The sequence below is a fragment of the Pseudonaja textilis genome, chromosome 3 (assembly GCF_049901715.1).
Source record: "Pseudonaja textilis isolate UNSWEBS1 chromosome 3, rPseTex1.2, whole genome shotgun sequence".
Taxonomy (NCBI): Eukaryota; Metazoa; Chordata; class Lepidosauria; order Squamata; family Elapidae; genus Pseudonaja; species Pseudonaja textilis.
The window spans coordinates 152,115,977-152,136,116 of record NC_141992.1 but is presented as its reverse complement, the minus strand read 5'-3'; the positions used below and the strand labels follow the sequence as shown (position 1 = coordinate 152,136,116).

The 20,140-nt window shown below is 38.8% G+C and overlaps 1 protein-coding gene across 2 annotated transcripts; it reads right to left on the bottom strand.

Moving 5' to 3' along the window:
• Nucleotides 1-322: 322 nt before the first annotated feature.
• Nucleotides 323-19,591, bottom strand: TMEM200C (transmembrane protein 200C). 2 transcript variants are annotated; one of them, XM_087931100.1, is made up of 2 exons: nucleotides 18,713-19,591; nucleotides 323-12,458 (listed from the first exon to the last, which is right to left on the bottom strand). In XM_087931100.1, exon 2 carries the CDS (start codon nucleotides 12,413-12,415, stop codon nucleotides 10,733-10,735), a length of 1,683 nt encoding a protein of 560 aa, XP_087787226.1. In that variant the 5' UTR covers nucleotides 12,416-12,458; nucleotides 18,713-19,591; the 3' UTR covers nucleotides 323-10,732. The 2 variants fall into 2 exon arrangements, with proteins under 2 accessions (XP_087787226.1, XP_087787227.1); XM_087931101.1 differs by lacking the exon at nucleotides 18,713-19,591 and adding an exon at nucleotides 18,142-18,550.
• Between the last annotated feature and the right edge of the window lie 549 nt (nucleotides 19,592-20,140).

The window sequence follows — 20,140 nt, the reverse complement described above, 5'->3', positions numbered from 1 at the left end:
ATATATAATTGCGTGCTTGGGTTTACATTTTGCTATCTTTAATTGAAGTATTTTGCTAAAGCATTATTATCCTGCAGGATTTTTTTTCAGGACTGAATTAGTGGAACTGCTTATCTGAAATGTATACAGTACTTCATAATAAAACAGTTTCTGTGTAAAATAATCTTATTTGGGAATTAAAAAAACAACACTTGAATGTAATACTTAGCTTATAAAGGAAAATATGTTTTATAAGAGTGAAAACTACAGCAATACTTAACAACATTGGATTCTCAACTTTCATGTTCTTTGAGCAATAAAGAATGCAGTACAAATATGATGCATTTGTTTATTAGAGACAAACGAGTGCTTGAATATATATATACATGAGTTAAAACTGGCAATATATGTGAACCAAATCATTGTGTTCCACTCATTTATCAAAAATAAAATATAAAATTATTACATGTTCTGTATCTCTTTTATCTAGTCCTGTATGTTTTAAATTATGCTATAACATTACATTTCTGTTAGATATTAGTAGCACATTTTGTCCAGCAGAGGGCGCAAATGAAAAAGCTGGTGAAATTTATTAGAAAAGTTGTCTGCTTTTAATTTTAAGCTTGGCAGTCTAAAAGCAGCTATATTTTTAATTCCTATAATAAACAAATTTACTGGCTATTATCATTCCTATAATATTGATAATAGTAGATATTCACAAAGAACATTATTGATTTTTGAGACATTCTAATTCAAGGGGCTCTTTTACAATAATTTGTCCTGTCCCCTGGTTGAGTCTTTGGATATTGTAAAAGACCCAATTACCTGAGGAACTGTCTTGTTACATTCACATTAACGTGTACCACCTAGTCAGGCATTGAGCATATATTACAAACCGCATAGGTAAAGAATTTTGCCTGGCTGGGTCTGGGATAAGAGCTTTCCCAATTTTCAAATGACACCAAGCTGAGGAGAATTGATAACAGTTTAGAAGATAGACTACAGATCTTGACAGATATGAGCACTGGGCCCTGTCCAACAAAATGCAGTTCAGGGGTGAGAAAAATAAGGCCCTGCACTTAGGCAGGAAAAAAACAAATGCATAGGTACAGAATAGGCAATACCTGGCACAACAGTAGTAAATAGGTGTACTAATGAATCACCACTTAAGTATGAGCCAGCATTGTGCTACAGCTGCCAAAAAGGCCAATGCAATCCTGGGTTGCATCGACAAAGGATTAACATCAAGATTGCAAGAAGTGATAATACCACTTTATAGTGCATTAGTAAATACTGCATATAGTACTGTTCACCATGATGCAAAAGAAATGATGCTGAAACCCTAGAAAGTGCACAGAGAAAAACAACGTAGATGATGAAGGACTGGAGGATAATTTGCATGATGAATGGTTGAGGGAGCTAGGTATCTCTAGCCTATTGAAGAGAAGGATTAGGGAGAACAAAACTGTATGCCAGTACTTGCTGTCACAAAGAAGAGGGGATTGATTTGTTCTGCAAGGCAGAGAGGATAGGATAAAGAAGTGATGGGTGACTAATGATTGAACCTAGAATGATTGAACCTAGAAGTAAGGAGAACATTTTTGACATTGAGAATAATTAATGAATGGGATAGCTTGCCTTCTGGATGGGTGAGTGCGCAATCACTGGAAGTTTTCAAAAATAGACTGGACAACCATTTGCCAGGATGGTGTAAGATCTCGTGCCTTGAGCAGGCATTAGACTAGAAGACCTCCAGGGTCCCTTCCAGTCCTATGATTCTATGTTCTAAGTCAGTAAACTAGAATACAAGATAATATATTTATGTATGGTGAAAGATAAACTTTGGATCAGCATTGAGTGTGCACCAGGTAATTACAGTGCGAAGACAATGTCTGTCCATTAATTGTTGACTTCAGTTGGTGTTCAAATGCAACAAAAATATTTTTTCACTTTTTAAATATTTGCTCATATAAACATAGGAATGATTGAGAGCAATATCTTTAAGACTCTTCAAATGTTTAATTACAACTCTTTTTATGGATGTAATTGGCTTATGTGACCTTAATTCCTCCATGCAGCAATTATTTTACTAAAGCTCATTAATTTTCTGTAGAGCATAGAAAATATGTAGTAAGCCATACTTATATTGTTTTAGGATGGCTCGTCTATTCAAATTACAAGCTTGTATAACAGGTCAATACCGGCATTTGTATGTAACAGTTATTCCTTTTTCATGATGCAAAATAATTAAGCTTCACTGTTCACTTACCACAAAACAAGTATTTACCATGTTCATTAACTTGGCATTCTAATTGCAAATGGCAATAATGTCAAAATTAGCTTTCACAATATCCAAATTTCTTTGCATTCCAAAGCTGGAGATGAAACTAACTTCAAACTTTAGAGCTTTATTGGTATTCACCTGCTCCCGCGGGAGAAGAAGCAGACTCATATCTTCTTCTATGCCTGCATTTTTCATCCAAATTAATTAGGACTTTGTTTCATATTTAAGAGTTTGAACAAGGTGAGTGACAGATGGCTTGTCAAGTGAGAGCAGTGATGTAGTTCTGAAATTGATGAGCCTGAGCCTGATTTAATCTAAAAAATATGAATTGATTTGTAGAACTAGAGACTATTATTACCTCAATGGCACTATCTGTGATTAAGGACAAACAGGAATACGCAACAGAAAATTTTCAGCTCTGTAATCTCAGAGAGGATGCTAACAATACCTTTTTTTTGAATGGTGACTCATTCGTTTGTTGAGAACTATCATGCAAATATCTAAAAGTAAAAGGTTAAGGTTTTCTCTGTCCCATTGTTTCCGACTTTAGGGCGTGGTGCTCATCTCTTTTTCCTGGCTAAGGGAGCCAGCTTCCATGTGACAGAAACTCCAGAAACAGTTTCCATGTGGCCAGCATTGCTATACACCAAAGGGACATGGAATGCTGTTACCTTCCCAACAAAGTGGTACCTATTAATCTACTCACATTTGCATGCTTTCAAATTGCTAGGTGGCAGGAGCTGGGGCAAGAATGGGAACTCACCCTGTTGTATGGTGCTCGGGTCTCCAACCCAGGCTGTCAGCTTTCCAGCTGACAAGCTCAGTGTGTTCATTTGTGGAGCCATCATGCCCACTTCTGCAAATGTCTATGGGTATTGAATATATCTGCCACAGAAGGTACTGTTATCATATGAAATCTCTTCCACATATACATACACGTATTCATGCTTTGGATGGCCATTTTTCCATTGCTACCCATAGAAAATATGTCATGTCTGAAACTCTTTAATCACATTCAGGCATTCGTTATTTGTATGGTTGCAGTCCATGGCTAGGACACACTTGGCATTTTGCCACTGTCCTTTTTTTTTGATCCCTGCATCAATGTCTTTGGTCCTTACCCAAAGCTGCAATGCAAGGAAGGGCTGTGGGAGCATGACTGAGTGACAGTGGGATAACAAGGCAGCTGCTCAACATGGACCTTTCCCTGGTCTCCATAATTGGATAAAGGAAACAAGCTTTTCAGCTGATGAAGTGGGTGATTGTATTGTACAGTGGTAAACCAGGGAGTCTTCAACCTTGGCAACTTTAAAGACTTGTGGACTTCAGTTCCCAGAGTTCCTTACCCGGCTTTGCTGGTGTAAACTGATGACATTTTCGTTATATGAAAAGGTGAGCGTTTTCTTATATCTTTCTTCATTGCTAATGTTATTTCTGGCCTTAAGTTATTTCCAGAAATATTTTGGAACAGCATTGTATGTCCTTCTGAAATGCTATTCTTCAAAATGGTATTACAGTCTGACAGAAGTCATTTTATCTATCTACTTTGTCTTAATGAAATGGTTGGGAACCATTGTTTTCTTTTTAAGAAGCCTACTCATCTCACAAATGCATTTTTCTCACCGAGAAGAATATGAACCAAGAAACACTCTCAAATATGTTAAGCTCTATTTAATTACTCCCATGTCTCTTCAAATACTCTTAGAGCCCTGGATAGGTCAGTTGAAGCTGTATACTGAGACATATGTGCTTTCATTAGTACAAGATTAAAAGTTGGGTCACCAAAGTCATCTTTTGAATGCTTTCACTTGGGGCCAATTCACAGGTCAATTTCTATGAGGGTATGCATGCTATCATTAAAAGGTTCCATGCTTTGATATATATAAAAAAGAAACTAAAGGCTTTTTAAGAACATGAACCAAAAAAAACCCCTATTGGATTAGAAGAAAGTTTTCTCATATTCAGTTTACCAATGGACTAGGTAACCAATTGCAGGATTGAAATATTTTTTAAAAAATAATTATTCAATTTCTATGACTGCCCAACTTAACCAAGTGGCCTGTGGCCCTCTCAATGCTACTAACATTATTTCTGACAACCCCCGACAGCCTCCTGACCTCATCAGTGTTCCTTGGAGAAGAAGGAATTCTTCCAGAGATTGTAGATTTAGTGGCTACCGTCTGAATTTTTTATAGGGGTTTCAGGCATTATTTATTAATTCATACATAATTTATATTTACCATGGATATTTTATGTTATGTGAATTCATTAACTCCCAGGAGTCCTGGTAGATTATGGAAGGTCAAATAATTGAATATCTTCAAGCAGAAGCAAGATAGATATTAGATTCCTGCATTAAAGACGTTGAACTGAAAGGGCCCTTTCCCGCTTTTTAACTTACTCATGACCTTTCATCTGATCATCCAAATGATTAGCCAGTTCATTGTCGGCTTAAAAAATAGTGACTCAAAAGTTAGCAAAACAAAAAAATTGTGACATAAATGTGCTTAATGAAGGTTCCTTTAGTATTTTCCAAATATATACGGAAAGGGCAATTATGCTATCTGAAAATATTCCTCCGTGCCCAGAAAAGTTTAAAAAACTATTTAATTGTTTGTTTGATTTCATACTTGTGAATTCAATCCCATTAAATTCAATGGCACTATTTTGGAGAAAGCATAGGATTGCCACCTATCTTGCCCAGATACTTTTTTTACCTTGAGCAGCATCTGCAGGCCTCAGGCCGAAGCTCTGAGTCATTGGTTGCTGGATTTAGCAAATAAATTGGGAGCATATTGGGTTTTTTTGCCTAAGTCTTGTTTTTATTTGGTATTACTTGCATACCAAAAGGCGTAATTAGAAGTAACGTATGAAGAATCTGCAAGCTGAAAGGGGCTTGTTTCAGAAAGAAAAAGAGAGGAACAAGATAAACAAGAAACATCGTATGAATGCATTTTAACTACTTGATGTTAAACATTTCAAACTGGAAAATAGGCAGTATTATTTGATAGGACCTTTCTCTGAGCATGCTCTCTTCTACCAGTTTAACTGCACTGAGAAAAAGAATGGGGCTTTCTTTGAGCATCACCAGTCAGCAAGGTTTCACGGCGATGAAAAGATTGTAAAGCATGAAAAACACATTGCTTCCCACCGCTTCCACCAATAAAAACATACTTAAAAATCACCAATAGAACTTTTAAACTAAATGTTCATGTTTAGGAAGGCATAAAAGCAGATTTCTTTTGCAGACCACTTGTGAGAAAAGTTTGGCACAGCTTTTGGTCTACAAGTTAGGAATGAAACAAGCAGGAGAAGTTGCATTTTGGATTGATGGTTACCCACTCTTCAGCTGTTATGTTTTACTGCCCTAACTACTATTCACAGGATGGCTATTACATGCGTGAAGTGGTTGATAGGTTATGTCCAGGAGAGGGATGTGTGTGGCTTACTAGATGTTTCTGTAGTTTTTGGCTTTTCCATCAGCATCCTCAGGTAAGGTATGCTAGGCGTTAACAGTTAACATTGCCCAGGAAAGGAGACAAGAGCAGCTGATTTAAGACACATACTATAAAGACATAATGTGCTATTCAGATAAATATTTATACATTTCCTCCGCAATATGAACCCATATTTGGTCCTTGACAGAGGATTCCACCAGCATTTACATTTATAGCATATACTCCAGCTCCTATTACTACTAATAAATGATGTTGTGACATGAAAATATGTCTGCTCTGGCAGAGAAATACTTGTGCCTTACTATACCTCAGTGGCATTTATGACCTTGTAGATTAAGTATGTTCTGTCTAAATATTGGAGCAAGGAGAGAGAGATATAGCTCATCAGCTGAACAACATCTACCTGCTCCCACCATCGGGCTCAGTAGTGGAAAAAGCTAAAACATGTACTTCAACAAAGTACTTTTGAAAGACCGCACATTCTCAGACCTGCGTAAATGTATCTGCATTGTACCCTTCCACGTTGAACCAGGTAACTTTGATCCTTAAGTGATATTCTTTATAGCATTATTTACACAGTATTGCTCCCTGAGACAGATGGAACTATCTGCATGATAGTGCAACATCGGTGAAATCCCTAGTTCCCAATAAAAGCAAAGTTGTTTCAGAGAAAATAGGATATGAGCACTCAATTGTTGTAAGAATATTGGCTATTGTTTAAACACAAACATCCTTTAGCTTTGAGCTGAATCACACAGTGACTCTCTTGGCAGCTTTCATCTTTAAATCAATCCATCAGTACGGCTTTTATTTTTAGACATATGACTTAATTATAGTGACAAAAGACTTCTGGTTCATTGCCATTACATTTCTATGGATAGGACTATTCAATTGTCCAATGCTTGGGATTCAAAGGCCAAAAGAGGCATGCAGAGCCTATCTGCAGTTCCTAAAAAACAGCTATGCCTTTTTCCAGAAACAATCATGTGCAAATCCCCAAAAAGGACATGATGGTTGTAGGAGGAGCAGACAGAAGAGGTCTATTCCTGGATATATGAACACTATTTTGCATTCAGTAATGCTGCACAGCCCTAATAAGTCAACACTGTTGTATTGATCAATTGTGTCCCATTTAATATTTTGTAATTAATACCAAAAGGAAGTGATTGCAAAATCCAGTTCGTTAAGAAAATTTAAGTTACTCTCACGTTAGCTACCTGCAGATAGGTGATACCTTGGTGGAAGAAGAAACTATTGAAGAAACTTTGATTATTCAATTATTTTCCTCCCAGAGTAGAACCATCACTGAAGTACTGCACAGTGCAGTGGTTAGACTGCAGTACTGCAGGCTACTTCTGCTGCCTGCCTGCAATTTAGCAGTTCAAATCTCACAGGCTCAAGGTTGACTCAACCCCTTCTGAGGTGGGTAAAATGAGGACCCAGATTGTTAGGGGCAATATGCTGACTCTGTAAACTGCTTAGAGAGAGCTGTAAAGCACTATAAAGCGGTATATAAATTTAAGTGCTATTACTATTGCTACTTCTAAAGGAATGTATTTGGACTTGCCCTTCATTTTCATGCAAGATCTTGCAACTGCATCTTCGTTAAAAAATCCAGTTGCTCTACTCTCAGACAAATTATTAAGAAATCCTGAATAGGTATCAATAGCGGTTACTGTAAAAGTGAGATTCTTATACCCTATCAAAGATACTGCTATAGTGCATGTTCAGACAATGCAACTTTACAGTTTACAAAATTAATAATTATAAATAGAAAAGCCAATTTAGAAATGCCCTGTACAACCAATCTACATCATTTTTTTTACTAAACCAACACTTAAGGAAGTAGGAATGGAAATTAAAACTGTATTGTCACACATTCTGATACTTGGAATGGCTGCTACAGGATCTGATTTGATCCAGAGTTCCTTCTAGGACTCAAACTAATTAATGATTTGAAGGACACTTGTGCAAATTATCTTTGGATCAAGCAGCATGCTTTTAAGTATTGTTTTAGTTTTTGATTTTCTAAACCAAGATGAAATCTAGTTACCCTTTAATTTCTCTTAGCACTTTAAAATGGCTTACTATGAAATGAAAATGGGTGCAAGATCCAGTTGCTCTGTTTTCAGACAAATTATTAAGAAATCCAGAATAGGCTTCAATAGTGGTTCCTGTCAAAGTTAGATTCTTATACTCTGCCAAAGATAAGAGCTAAACTGCTATAATACATGTTCAGCCAATGCAGCTGTACATGAATTACAAAAATTAGTAGTCATTATAAATAGAAAAGCCAATTTAGAAATGCCACGTACAATCAATATTCACCCTCTTTTTTTGAATAAACCAACACTTAAGGAAGTGGGAATGGAAATGAAAACAGTATTGTCACAAATTCTGGCATTTGAAACAGCTGCTACAGGACCTCAAAAGATAAAGGCATTGATTGCTAGAGACCTAAGATAGATCCTTTAGATGTAATTCTGACACCACTTCACAACATAGTAGAGTTTGTAAATCTCATGAAATTGAAGTTGACATTACAGCAAAACCTCACATTTATGGACCAATTAGCAGGAATGGATATTTTACAAAATATGAATTCCATAATTAAACAAATTATGTGAGTTAAGCTTTGTCCAACTCTATTATGTGGGATAATGCTTAAGTTAAATTGAATCTGCTGAATATGAGGTTTTCTGAATGGAGATCTATAAAAAGGAGTGTTTTTTTCTACTGGAAATTTTCTAACATGTTAGATTATTGTCAGTAACCAGAATAATGATATAGAGAATGCATGCTATTTATATGTCAATAACATAATCTTTCAACAGATGCTGGGAAATTTCCATCTGAAAATCTAAAGCTGTAATCATGTCAGAATTCAGGCAGGCACATATATAACTCATATCATACCACTTTAGAGTTTTAAAAACAAAATGTATCATTTCTTCTACTTCCATTATCATTCCAGACCAGAAAGAAATATAGAAAGTGTATAAAGAGCTTCGTCCTGCAAAACTGATGATGGGATAAGGAAATGAGGGCTAGATTAAATGGAACATAATGTACTACAAATTGCAGATGGGACTACCTTCATCCAGACAAAAACTATAGCCAAGACTGATATTTGTGATACTTCTCAACTGCACTATTTTGGATATTTAAATAAGATTTGTTTGTACTGATCTAGATGGTCATCGTACAGTTCTGCGCAATACATTATTAAAGCTCTGCAGTGCGTTGGATTTGATTCCGAAATGGTGATTTGGAACACGTGGAAATATCATGTGTTGCAGCTCTTTGAAGCAGCTGCCTCTTTTCCTAGGATCATGGGGCAACAGATCCCAGGAACTATAGGATTCAGAAAAAGAAGCAACTGCTTTAAATTGCAGATAGGGATATGCACAGTTTCTACTTTTGTACTTCTACACACTCAGAAGTACACACTCTATCAAATTTAAAGTTGATAGAGTTATAATGACCACATTGCTTCATACCAATTACTATAATGGAACAGAATCATCTTGAAACTGCTGGTTGATACTAGTTGACTCACAGCGCAGTACATCATTTATCTGTTGACAGTGGCCAATCAAATTAAGCTATTAACCATGACTGACAGTCATTTGGATAGCAGGTTTCATGGTGATGCTGAAATAAGCATTTTAAGATTGACTAATCAATCTTAACTGGCAAAAGCTATTGTAAAAGCAGTCTATCGGCAGTAAACAAAATTATATCCAAAATCTTCTCATTATGGATCAATATTTGGTTATTATTATGTGGAAGTTATAGATATTTTAAGCTGTGGGGCAATTATGGTATACAAAAGCAGTGCTCTTATTCTCAGGGGAGGTTGAGCTGGCAAAGAAAACTTTCTCATAATTAGATTAAGGTATTTTATACTCAATTTTACAATATATTAAATCAGCCCATTAAAAAATAAGTATTTCCTATAGTTTAATAAACAGATTTGGCTTAATTTTCAGACTCTTCCATAGTGAAACCCGAAATACTTAAAATACTTAAAATATGATTGGTCTATAAAAACCTGAACAAAGAGTTGAAGGTGGCAGCTGCAGAACATTTTATTTAATGCTGTCTACTGGTCATTTGAATTTTTAAAAGTCCAGTTATGGGATCCGTAATGCATGAAATAGGATTTCCCAAATAAAGTAAAATAAAATAGGATTTTACTTTGCTTCTATGACTGAGTAAATATTTAAGGATATATTCTGTTCCACCCTGAAGACTAAGAAAATCCCTGATTCTTATACGGAAAACAAAATTTGGTTTCTTTTGTAAGCATTTAGCAGAAAAATTAAATGCTACCTAATTATGTTTTGTTATTGCAAATGTATTTTATTTCACTTAAAAATGATTATTATTAATGCTATTAATTGATACATGTGCAATAATACTCAATAAAGTACTTATTATTTGAATTTAGGAATCTGGTTGTTCAGCTGGCCACAGTGCTACTCCTTTTTTCTTCTGATACTATTACAGAAATAAAAACAATGCAGGTTTTTACCTGCCATCTTTTGCCTAGTATTCATCCGTTGAAAACAGTGTTCCGTACTAACAAAACATTAAGAAAGATGCATTTTGCTGGCTTGAAAACCACCTTTATCTAAAGATGGGGAAAGGGTGTGCAGGTATGTCATAGCAAAAACAGATAGAAAGAAAGTGGGCAAATAGAATTTAAAAAAAATCAGTAAAGTGCACAATTATTGTCAAACATTCAATGTTATTATATTAACAATGTTATTCCAATGAATTTACTGAACAGTCATGGTGGACTACAAATTGGCTTGAAAAGAAAAGAGGCTTACAATGCAAACAAACACCTGGTAGGTGCTTCTCCTGAAGACTTTTATAAGAATTGACCGAAGCAATTCAAGGATAACCTACTTCAGCTCTTTGGATGTTGGCCCATTTCCTAGCTCCACAAGGGGCAGAAGGATTAAAAGTTGCTTAGATGTTTGTCTCCAATTTATTTCAACTTTTAAATGCCAATGTTTTCCAAATCTGCATCTTCCAGGCCAACAATGGCATCTGATCTGGAGATCATGAAAAGTTTCTCTTTATTTGTATACTGTCTCTGAATTTTCAAAAGCTGCTGCTCTGTTTGTTCCTTGCTGGTGCTCTGTGAGGAGCCAATTTCCTCACTGGAGCTGACTTCACAGTCTTCAGGTGCTTTATGGGCTGGGGTATTGGCAACAGACTCCAAGGAGGTGCCCGACTCCTCCAGTGGAGTGTAGCCCTTATTGCTTCTGTACTGATCACACTGAGTGCTCTGGGAACCTTTCTGATCCACAGATGGCGTAGGCAGATGAGAATCCCCCAAATCGAGGGATCTGGAGTAGCTGAAAGAGGAATCTTTAGCTAAAAGACTGGAGTCAAGGTCAGTGCTACTACCCAATGTCTGAGAGGGCTCAGGGAACAGGGATCTCCTGGAATCAGGGAGGCAGCTTGTGCTCTGGCGTCGAAGCACTACTTGGCGCTTGTTCATCCTGGACAACACTGTCAGTTCCTGCGCTGTGTCTAGGTAGCTGCTCCTGAGATCTTTTAGACTAAGTTCAAATTCTCCCCGAGGAATTTGTCGGCCATCCTGTTCACCCAGCAGACTCTGCCACTCACCACAGTCTCTATTAGACGTTTCCCCCTGAGCCAGTGGTAGCAATGTGAAGGTGCTCAGTGAGGAGCCCACAATGGAACTGGCAGTGCTGTGCTGGTCCCAACTATCTGTGGGGGTACGAGATGGGTTATGGGCACTTTGGGCCATTGCAGCTCTTTCTTTATAGATGCTATAAACGGCATCAGCCAAGCTGGGTATTTGCTCTTGTCTAGAGGTGGACAAGCAGCGAGGTGAGGAAGCCAAGTCAGGAGGGGAGAGGGGTGCACTCACAGATGGATGCCAGGTATTCTTGGTAAGCATGGCAGTGGCTCCTAAGGTTTCTCCTCCTGAGCTGCTGCCAGGTTTCAACTCCAGCCCACGAGATTGCACACAGTTAACAAAACCATTTATTGGGACCGAGGCCACAGCAGAGGGAGCCCCATCCTTTGGCCAAAGACTGTGTGCATCTATGACAGTGGAGTACAGGTCCCTCAAATTGATAACCTTAGTTTTCTTGTCACGATTTTCATGCAGCACTGCATTGGCACAAATGAAGAGGAAGATGCCAATACCCATGATGAGGGGTCCAAGCACTTTGAGCTTGTCTGAATGCAAATATCTAGAGAAAAGATGAAAAAGCAAACTTGTTGAGCTGGAGGAGGATGAGGGGGCAGGCAGAGATGGAGAAAGTGCTTTCTGGTTGCCAGAGAAAGAAGAGTTGATGACTTCTAGGTAAGTTTCTCTTGTTTCTTGTGTGTGGTTTTTGGTGTGGCTTTCAGGGGCATTCCCATACGATTGCAATAATGGGCTGCGGCCAAGGCCCCCTGTCCTATAAAGGGGTTTGGGCCAGTAGCCAACCACAGCCAAGGCAATCCCCACAAGCAACACTAGAATGCCACAGACAGCAATGAGGCCAGAGACGGAGCAGATTTTGAGCTTGCCCTTCACCACCACCACGTCATTCTTGAGTTTTTTTTTTGCTTTGCGCTTGTGTTTGGAGACTTGGCCCTGAGGCCGTAAGGGATCCTGTTTTCTGGCCGAGATCCTCAAGAGGCCTCCAGTGGCAATCATGGCTGGCTATCCAGGAGAACGTTCCCTACAGCAGCATCGGCTCCTGTGGTAAAATGGAGAAAAGAACGTAAGAGCGAGGATATCTTTTAAACCAATCTGTCTTAAACCTGCTCAGTCACTATTGACTCATCAGCCTCATGTAAAGAAGCATGTGAAACTTCTGGTGCAACATCTCATACTAATTGACAAGCAGAAAAGAATCCTTCACAATAACCTATCCGTTTTATTATCACCAAGCTGACCACATGGTCTTAGCTACGCTGCCTTTGGATGATGATGATGATGATGATCATCATCATCATCACCTGCTGCTGGATTGACTGAAAAGGATTATAAGCTTTCTTTTTTTTGTTTACAATAACTTAGCATCAGATGAAGTGCTAGAACATTTTCTTCGGTGGATATGAATTCCAACAAATCAAGGCTTGGAATTTGTTCAGGAGGGAACAATCTGAAATATACACACAAGAAAATGCAAATTCTGATAGTTTGGAATTTTACTGTTTTGCATTGAGTCCATATGTGCTTTAATACCACATAAGAACAACTTTGCACATCGCTAGCACTCCTGAACCTGGTATGTTCGTTCTATCTATAGATTATATTAGCTCTAAAGAACTGTTCTATCAAAAGAGGTACGCTTCTGTAAGCTTTAGTTTAGTTTAGTTGTACTCTTTCATTTAAAAAATAATAATCAAATTTTATAATACAATAGAAGTCTAATCCACAAATCTATAAATCATTGGCCAAGCCCTTTCTTCTTTTAGTAACCATGTAAGGCAGCGGTGTCAAACTGGCAGGCTGGGTGCGTCATGCACAGGCTATGCCCACCGACTCCAGCTCTGTGGAGGGAAAAAGGATCGCGATACACCATGTGACAGCATGACACCGTGAGTTTTGACACCCAGTCTTTTAAAAAGTCTTTATTGTCCCTCTCCCCACCTTCCCCAAACAGATCAGGTTTGCAATTTCTGCAAGCGCTGTCCATTTTATAATCCAATCCTCTATTGTAATCATTGTATTCCTCAGGTAGGACTGCCTTTAAAGATTGTTCACAAACAGCAACTAGAAAGTGCTGACACCAACAAACTGTTGTGGCTTAGTGGGTGGAAAACAACCATTCATTTCAACTTAATTTCTCAGCCCAATTAAAATGCTGCTATTGATTTTTGAAGACTGAAGGATTGCCTCTTTCATATTGCTACATCAAAGCCCTTCAATCAGTTCCAGTGGTCTTACTGTTAGGTCTACCTCCACTGACTGCTTGGTTTACAGGGATCAGATAAAGACTGTTGTATTGGTAACTTTTATTTATTAGACTGATTAATTTATTGGTAGACCTTTTATTGGAACAATCTTTTCCTTATGCTTGACAACTACCATAGACAGGAAGAACATTATTTATAGATGGAGTTTATTTTATTGTTCTAGAACTATGTTTTGGTATCAGTTTTAGGGATGATAGTATTATAATTTGGCTTGTTTTATTTTTCTTTTGAGGGCTTAATGAATTAAATAAGATCTTAATCATGTTGACAGACAGCTTATGACTGACATGAATTACATAAATAAATTATCCTAGGATCAGGGTTTTCCAGAAATTCATGCATGACACCATGCTCTGACTGTAACCCAATTTTACATCTGTCATGTGCACATTCCCAAATCTCAAAGTATGTTAATTTCTCAACATTTCATATTTATTGCTAATCCCATCTGCTTCTCTTCCCTCCTGGTCACCATGTAACAATTCTACCTTAATATTTTCTATTGTGATATTGGGGTATACTAATGATGAAAAAGTATATTCACACCTCAACTTTTAATGAAACTTCATTTTAATTATATGCACCATCTCTTTTAACTTGCAATGGACCTGCATCTTAAGGAGCATTTCTTCTTTAAAAAAAAAAAAACCACTTGGGAAAATGATGTGAAAGCACTAAGTGACAACCTTCTTGTTCACAGTTCTGATAAGATAAAGTTCAAAAGGGAAAAGATGCTGTTGTGGAAATTATTAGTGACTAATTGCTTTCACAACTTTGCAATTTCTTTGCAAGCCAAAGTTTCGTCAGACCCCGGAATTTTTTTTCATGAGCAAGTCAGTAGCAAAAATATCCAGTTATAGATGCTCTTAGTAATGATGTCCCTATCTGAATGCCAGGCCTTAAGTTGCAAAAATACAGGAAGGAGCATGCTCTTTGTTAGTTCCAAGGACGGGTAACTTTCTCAAGATTTCACCATGTTCACTATGGCTTTGGGCTAAATAAAAACAGGTGGAGATGGGGTATCATACTACATATAATCTGAAAAACTAAAGCCATTTTCACGTGTCAGTGAATGCAATAATGTATGTGCATGTTGGCATGCATATAGGGGAATATGCTACTCCTGTTTAAACTATGTTAAGACTAACCTTGGAGGTTACAAGTAGCAAATTTGACCATATGAGTAGCATATGAGTAATTCAAAGCACACAAATAATTCAAACTTCTGAAACAATGCATTTGTATGCAAAGGAGGTAAACATAATGTGGACTGTAGAAGGCTGTAAAAGGCATGGATGGTTGAAGAGGTAAATTAATTTCACAGCTTTATTCTAAACTGTAGCTCATACTTTTTTCCATGCTGCATAGAACTTTTCCTTTGTATATCTATCCTTGAGTGAAACTGAAACATTTAAATCCCTTAAGGATCCTCTACTGTAAATAGAAGTCTACCCGTTTCATAGAATCTTCAAACTGACTTCAACTCAATCATTCTGGTTCACTATTGGTAGTAAGTACTTGGAAACTTCCTTAACTCTGTCTCAGATCTTCACAACTGAATGTATATTACAAACTGATCTGGAGACTAGGTTTTTACTTCCTAGGGTTGTTATTTTTTTTAAAGGCTATGGTAGCATTTATTGTTAAGAATCTTGAGGTATCTTTTGACCCCAAATTTTATTGGGTTTTTTTTGCTGCACACCACACCCATTTTACTTCTGTTCTGGCAAAGATCCACGAGGAATAAAAATTGTGGTCCAGCCTGATGTAGGCAGGAGAAGGAGGGAAAAGGTTTAGTTTGTTTAAATGATTGTCATTCCCTGTTTGAATATTAAAGGAATGAAAAAGGAAATCTGCCAAGTTAAATATTTCCTGATGTGATAATTATGAAAGGATTAAGACACAAACAATGTTGCAATGCATGTATTCAAATATCCACTGCAATATTGTGTGGAACTGTTATCCCAGCACATCATAGCATAGATAAAACTTGGAAAGTCAGAAAAATACAAACAAAACAAGGAGCTTTTAGTTTCATAAAATAAACTAATAAGGAAAGCCAGGTAGACAAAATTATGTCTGCTGAAAAGTAGTGCATAAGGAAAAAAAAACCTTTCTTTTTATAGTACTATAATCTATGACCACCTAATATATCTTAATACTGTGGAATAACTGATCTATGGAATTATTCACAAGATACAAAATTGTCACCAATATGTACAAATGGAAGAGTATCAAATATATTTATGGAAGTCATTATACTTACTAATATTCAGTACTAGAAAAAGTATGCCTCCAAATACTAACTGGCATGGCACACAAACTTGGAGATGCATTTGTGCTCATATTTTACTTGCATAATTTCCAGAGATAACTGACCCTGTTAGAACAGAATGCTAGTTTAGATGGGGTTTTTATTGATTCAGCAGGCTATATTTGTATGCATGGACAACAGGAGTGAAAACAGAATACACAGTGCTGATTTCTTCCACCCTTTCTTTCATTAACTGCTCACATTAGAGAGTCACGAAGTATAATTTAACCAAGCATTCCTACATGCATACATGTGAGCTAGATGGAAAATAGTATGATACAACTGGAATTAGCAACTGAGAGCAAAAGGTGAAAGATCTGTGGGAAGGTCAACCAATCAAAGATTAATTTCAACTATTCTATGAAAACACTTCAAAATCAACTTTATACCTGCCAATTGCAGTTTATAGCCTCCCTTTAAAGTTCTTTATGTTGCAGTTTTGGCTTATTCTATATCAAAATAATCAATATTTAAACGTTTTGCATTGTTTTAAAAGGGGAAAAAAAGCTTGATAAAGCCTTCATCACACTTTGTGTTCCCGCCTGCATTTAATATTTCCTGTTCTTTTGCTATGAATGTGTACCTTCTTATGGAGATTAGATCAACTAATAAGCTGTTTCCTGGTTTCAGGCTATTGTTTTTGAATGAGGCCAAAAGATTAGATTGCACAAGAAGCTTAGTAATGGTCATGTATCTTGCAAAGAAAAAGGAATTAAATTAGAAAATGTTGGCACTGAAACTGTGTATTGAGTCATTAGCATTATGTATATTGTATACTGTTTTGAACAATATAGGGGTTTTATTTAGGTTAGACTTTCTATTTTACTGTTGTTGTTATACTAAAGAAATAAGCCAGATTTTAATATCAAAAGTTTGTTTTAAGCAAGGTATCAATATTTATTTTCTATAAACAATATTTTTTTTGAATTTAGGGGATGAATATATTCTCTGGACATATGCCTGATTTGGAATCACGTATGATGTTCAAGGTAACTGGTTATGTAACATCAGTGAATTTGCAGCCTATCAATGAAAGAATGCAGTGGCAATAGAGATGCACAATATTAAACCTGCCTTTTTTAAAAGAAAAGACACTGTTTTGAACAACCCAGGGAACAAAAAGCTCTGTGTTGAAAAGCAGTTTGAAATAATATGCAAGATTTTGTTTATATTACTGCATGAGGTTTTATAATCAGTTATTTAGACAACTGAATTCTGCAGTTTTTCACAAATTGTTCAGAGTTGTCTGAAAATATTAATTAAGGGTCGTTCCTTGCTTTTCCCAGAGTGAATAAAATACATTATAAGAATGAACGGTAACAGTAATCATTTCAACATGTCGCATAAAGTTAAATCTTTTGCCTTGAAAACAAAAAAGAAACCAGCATCCTAGGTAAGCTTATGTCCTTCATCAGCTAAATCTCCACATTTCCTAAAAAAAACCCAGATTCAACAAAGCTTAATTTAATTAAATGTCATGCAAGTCCCCCAAAATCCTGATTCTGACAATATGCCTCATGTAATTCATCAACTAATATGATCTCTTGCTTCCTCTTTTATTGTATTTTAAAATAAGATTTGATGTCACACAGAGAACCCAGCTTTTAATATTGGGGGCGGGGGATCACTCTAGGATACATGTAGACAGGATCAGGATTAACTAATATGGAAAGTAAAAGACTCAGAGGTAAAATTCCTCAAAGAAGCCCACCTACTATTCATTAATATCATGTGACTAAACACTCTTGATTCTAGATGGACTTGGGAAACATGCAGAGATACATCAAAGTAAGCTACATCAACGAATCGGTATACCATTACCCTGCTACATAAGCAAAGCAATTCCAGATGGTGTTTCAGGCCGTTTTCCAGGATTTCACAGCGTTTCGTGTCTAAAAGGTCTACCAGACTACATGCATGCTAGATAGAAGCCCACTCCCGGGTACTTTTCTTTGCCTTTCCCAATGGATGAATGCGTAGCAAAGAAAACCAAACCGGGGTTGGTTGGGTGGGAAGCCACCTTCCAAGTCCGTCTGGATATAATTTAATCCAGCAGTTTTCCCAAAGAGCAGCCTGTTCTTGGGAAAGAGTTTCGAAACGTCCCTGAAGGGACAGAGCCTACTAAAACATTATGGCTTTCATACCTGCTGCTCTGCTGTCCTATATAATGTAATTAGCCAAGTGGCCTGTGCCTCTGGAGGGTAATTTGCGAAAGATGGAGCTAAAGAGGATTCCCGGCATGACGGAAAGCCGGAGAGAGGGGGGGCGGTGAAAGTGGCCATGCGGAAGACCGATTTTCGCTTTCGCCGTGGGGTCGGTTAAAAGGGAGACCGGCGTCTCGCTCCTAGTTCCCAGAACAAAACTTCCCGCCGAAGAGACATCCATTTACAGGCGCTTTCCATCTGCCAGGCGCCCATTAACCGGAGATCGTCTCAACTCGTCTGTCCCTCAATTTAGAAGCTCCCGAAGGCGATTTCTCTACGGTGCCATTTCCCCTTTCGGTGCCCCCAAGAAGAGAGAAGCCGCTACGAGAGCCCCCCATCATGATGGCCCAGGAGGAAGGGGCTCCCGGCGCCGCTTCTGTGGCGGGGACCGGGGGCGAGGGATTGGGGCGGGGTGAAAGGGAGGGTGGCAGGAGCTGCAGAATCCCCGGGTGAGTTTCTGGTTCAAAATGGCAGCATTTAGCAAACGCAGAAGCTCCGTCTGGTCTCTTACCGGGGGAAATCGGCGGGGGAGGTCAGAGCTGCAGGCAAGTTCCTCGACGGCCAGAGAGAAGCCCGGGAGAAACTTTGCAGCCCGGCCAGTGGGCGCCGAAGACCCCGCAGCCCCTCCAGCCCGCCCCCCGTCGACTCGGAGCCATCCCCGTCAGAGCAGCCAGGCTGTCGCTCGCCTCAGCCTCGCCGCATCCGCCACCGCCAGGCGCGGCGAGCAGAAGGAGTTTCTGCAAAGTGCGTCGCCCGCCGCTCCAGCCCGCATCCTGCCCGGCGCTCCGGGTTGCGGGGTCGCCCCTCCGCTCCAGGCGCTCCTCCCCTCCCCCTCCGCCTTCACCGGAGGCTTTTGTTAAGGGTTGCGATTGCGGCCGCCGCTCGACGCGGACGGCGTCTCCTGCCCCGCGGAGCTACTGCTTGCTGCCGCTGCTTCCAGGCTGCTGCGACTCTTGGTCCTGAATGGCTCCGTGTGAAAGCGGCTGCCGTTGCTGCTGCTGCCGGCCCCGACACGCTGCAGTTGCTAGGATACCGGAGCCATGACACAGGGAAATTGCTGCAGGATGGCAATCATTACCTTCCAAACTCTCGTTCTCTCTCTCTCTCTCCCCCCCCTCTTCTCCTTCAGGAGAGACCAAAGCCTCGCCCTCAGCTCTCCCCGCCGCGCTGTTGCTGCTACCACCTCCCCTTCTCTCAGGCCACCTGCGAGCGAAGTGGCGGGCTCGTCCCTTTCCAGAGCAAGCAAGCCAGCCGCGGGAACAAAACTCTAAAAGCCCTTTGACACGCTCGCTCCACGTAGTCCGAGGGCCGGTCCTTTGAACGAGCGACACCCTCCCCACCAACAACCCTTTGGGGAGATTGCTCTGGTGTCATTGGATGGGCCGGGAGGAAGCCAAATTGTCAAGCGCGGGGTGGGGGTGGAGGGGTACTGCTTTCTTTACATATTCTTTCGCTTCCTTTTGCTTTGTGCCACCTCCCCCGCAGCTGCTTAGCCTGCAAAATTCAGAAAACTTAACGCACGTTCTGCACTAGTTTCATTGAAGGCATTGTGGCTCAGCTCCAAAGTGAGTATGCTGTGATCTGCATTTTTTTTTCCTTTTAACTTTTCACTCTTCATTTGGATTTTGCACTGCGCCTGCCTGAGGGACTCCTTTAAAAAAAAAAAGATTATTTTTATTTTTATTCTTGACTTGAGCTATGTATTGTCCTGCACCCCAGTTTGGTACTTACATTCCAGTTGCAACTGATTAGATGGTTTGTTTTTTACTGTCTCCGCTTTCAAACTGGTTTGAATAAATAATTGTGAAAATTAATTATCTGAATCCTGTGGGTGATTTAGTAGAACTCATAAATAATTGAATACATGGATGATTTTATTTTGTAAATGAACAAATTTTTCTGAAGAAACAATTGGTTTTTACATTCTTCCAAAACATTA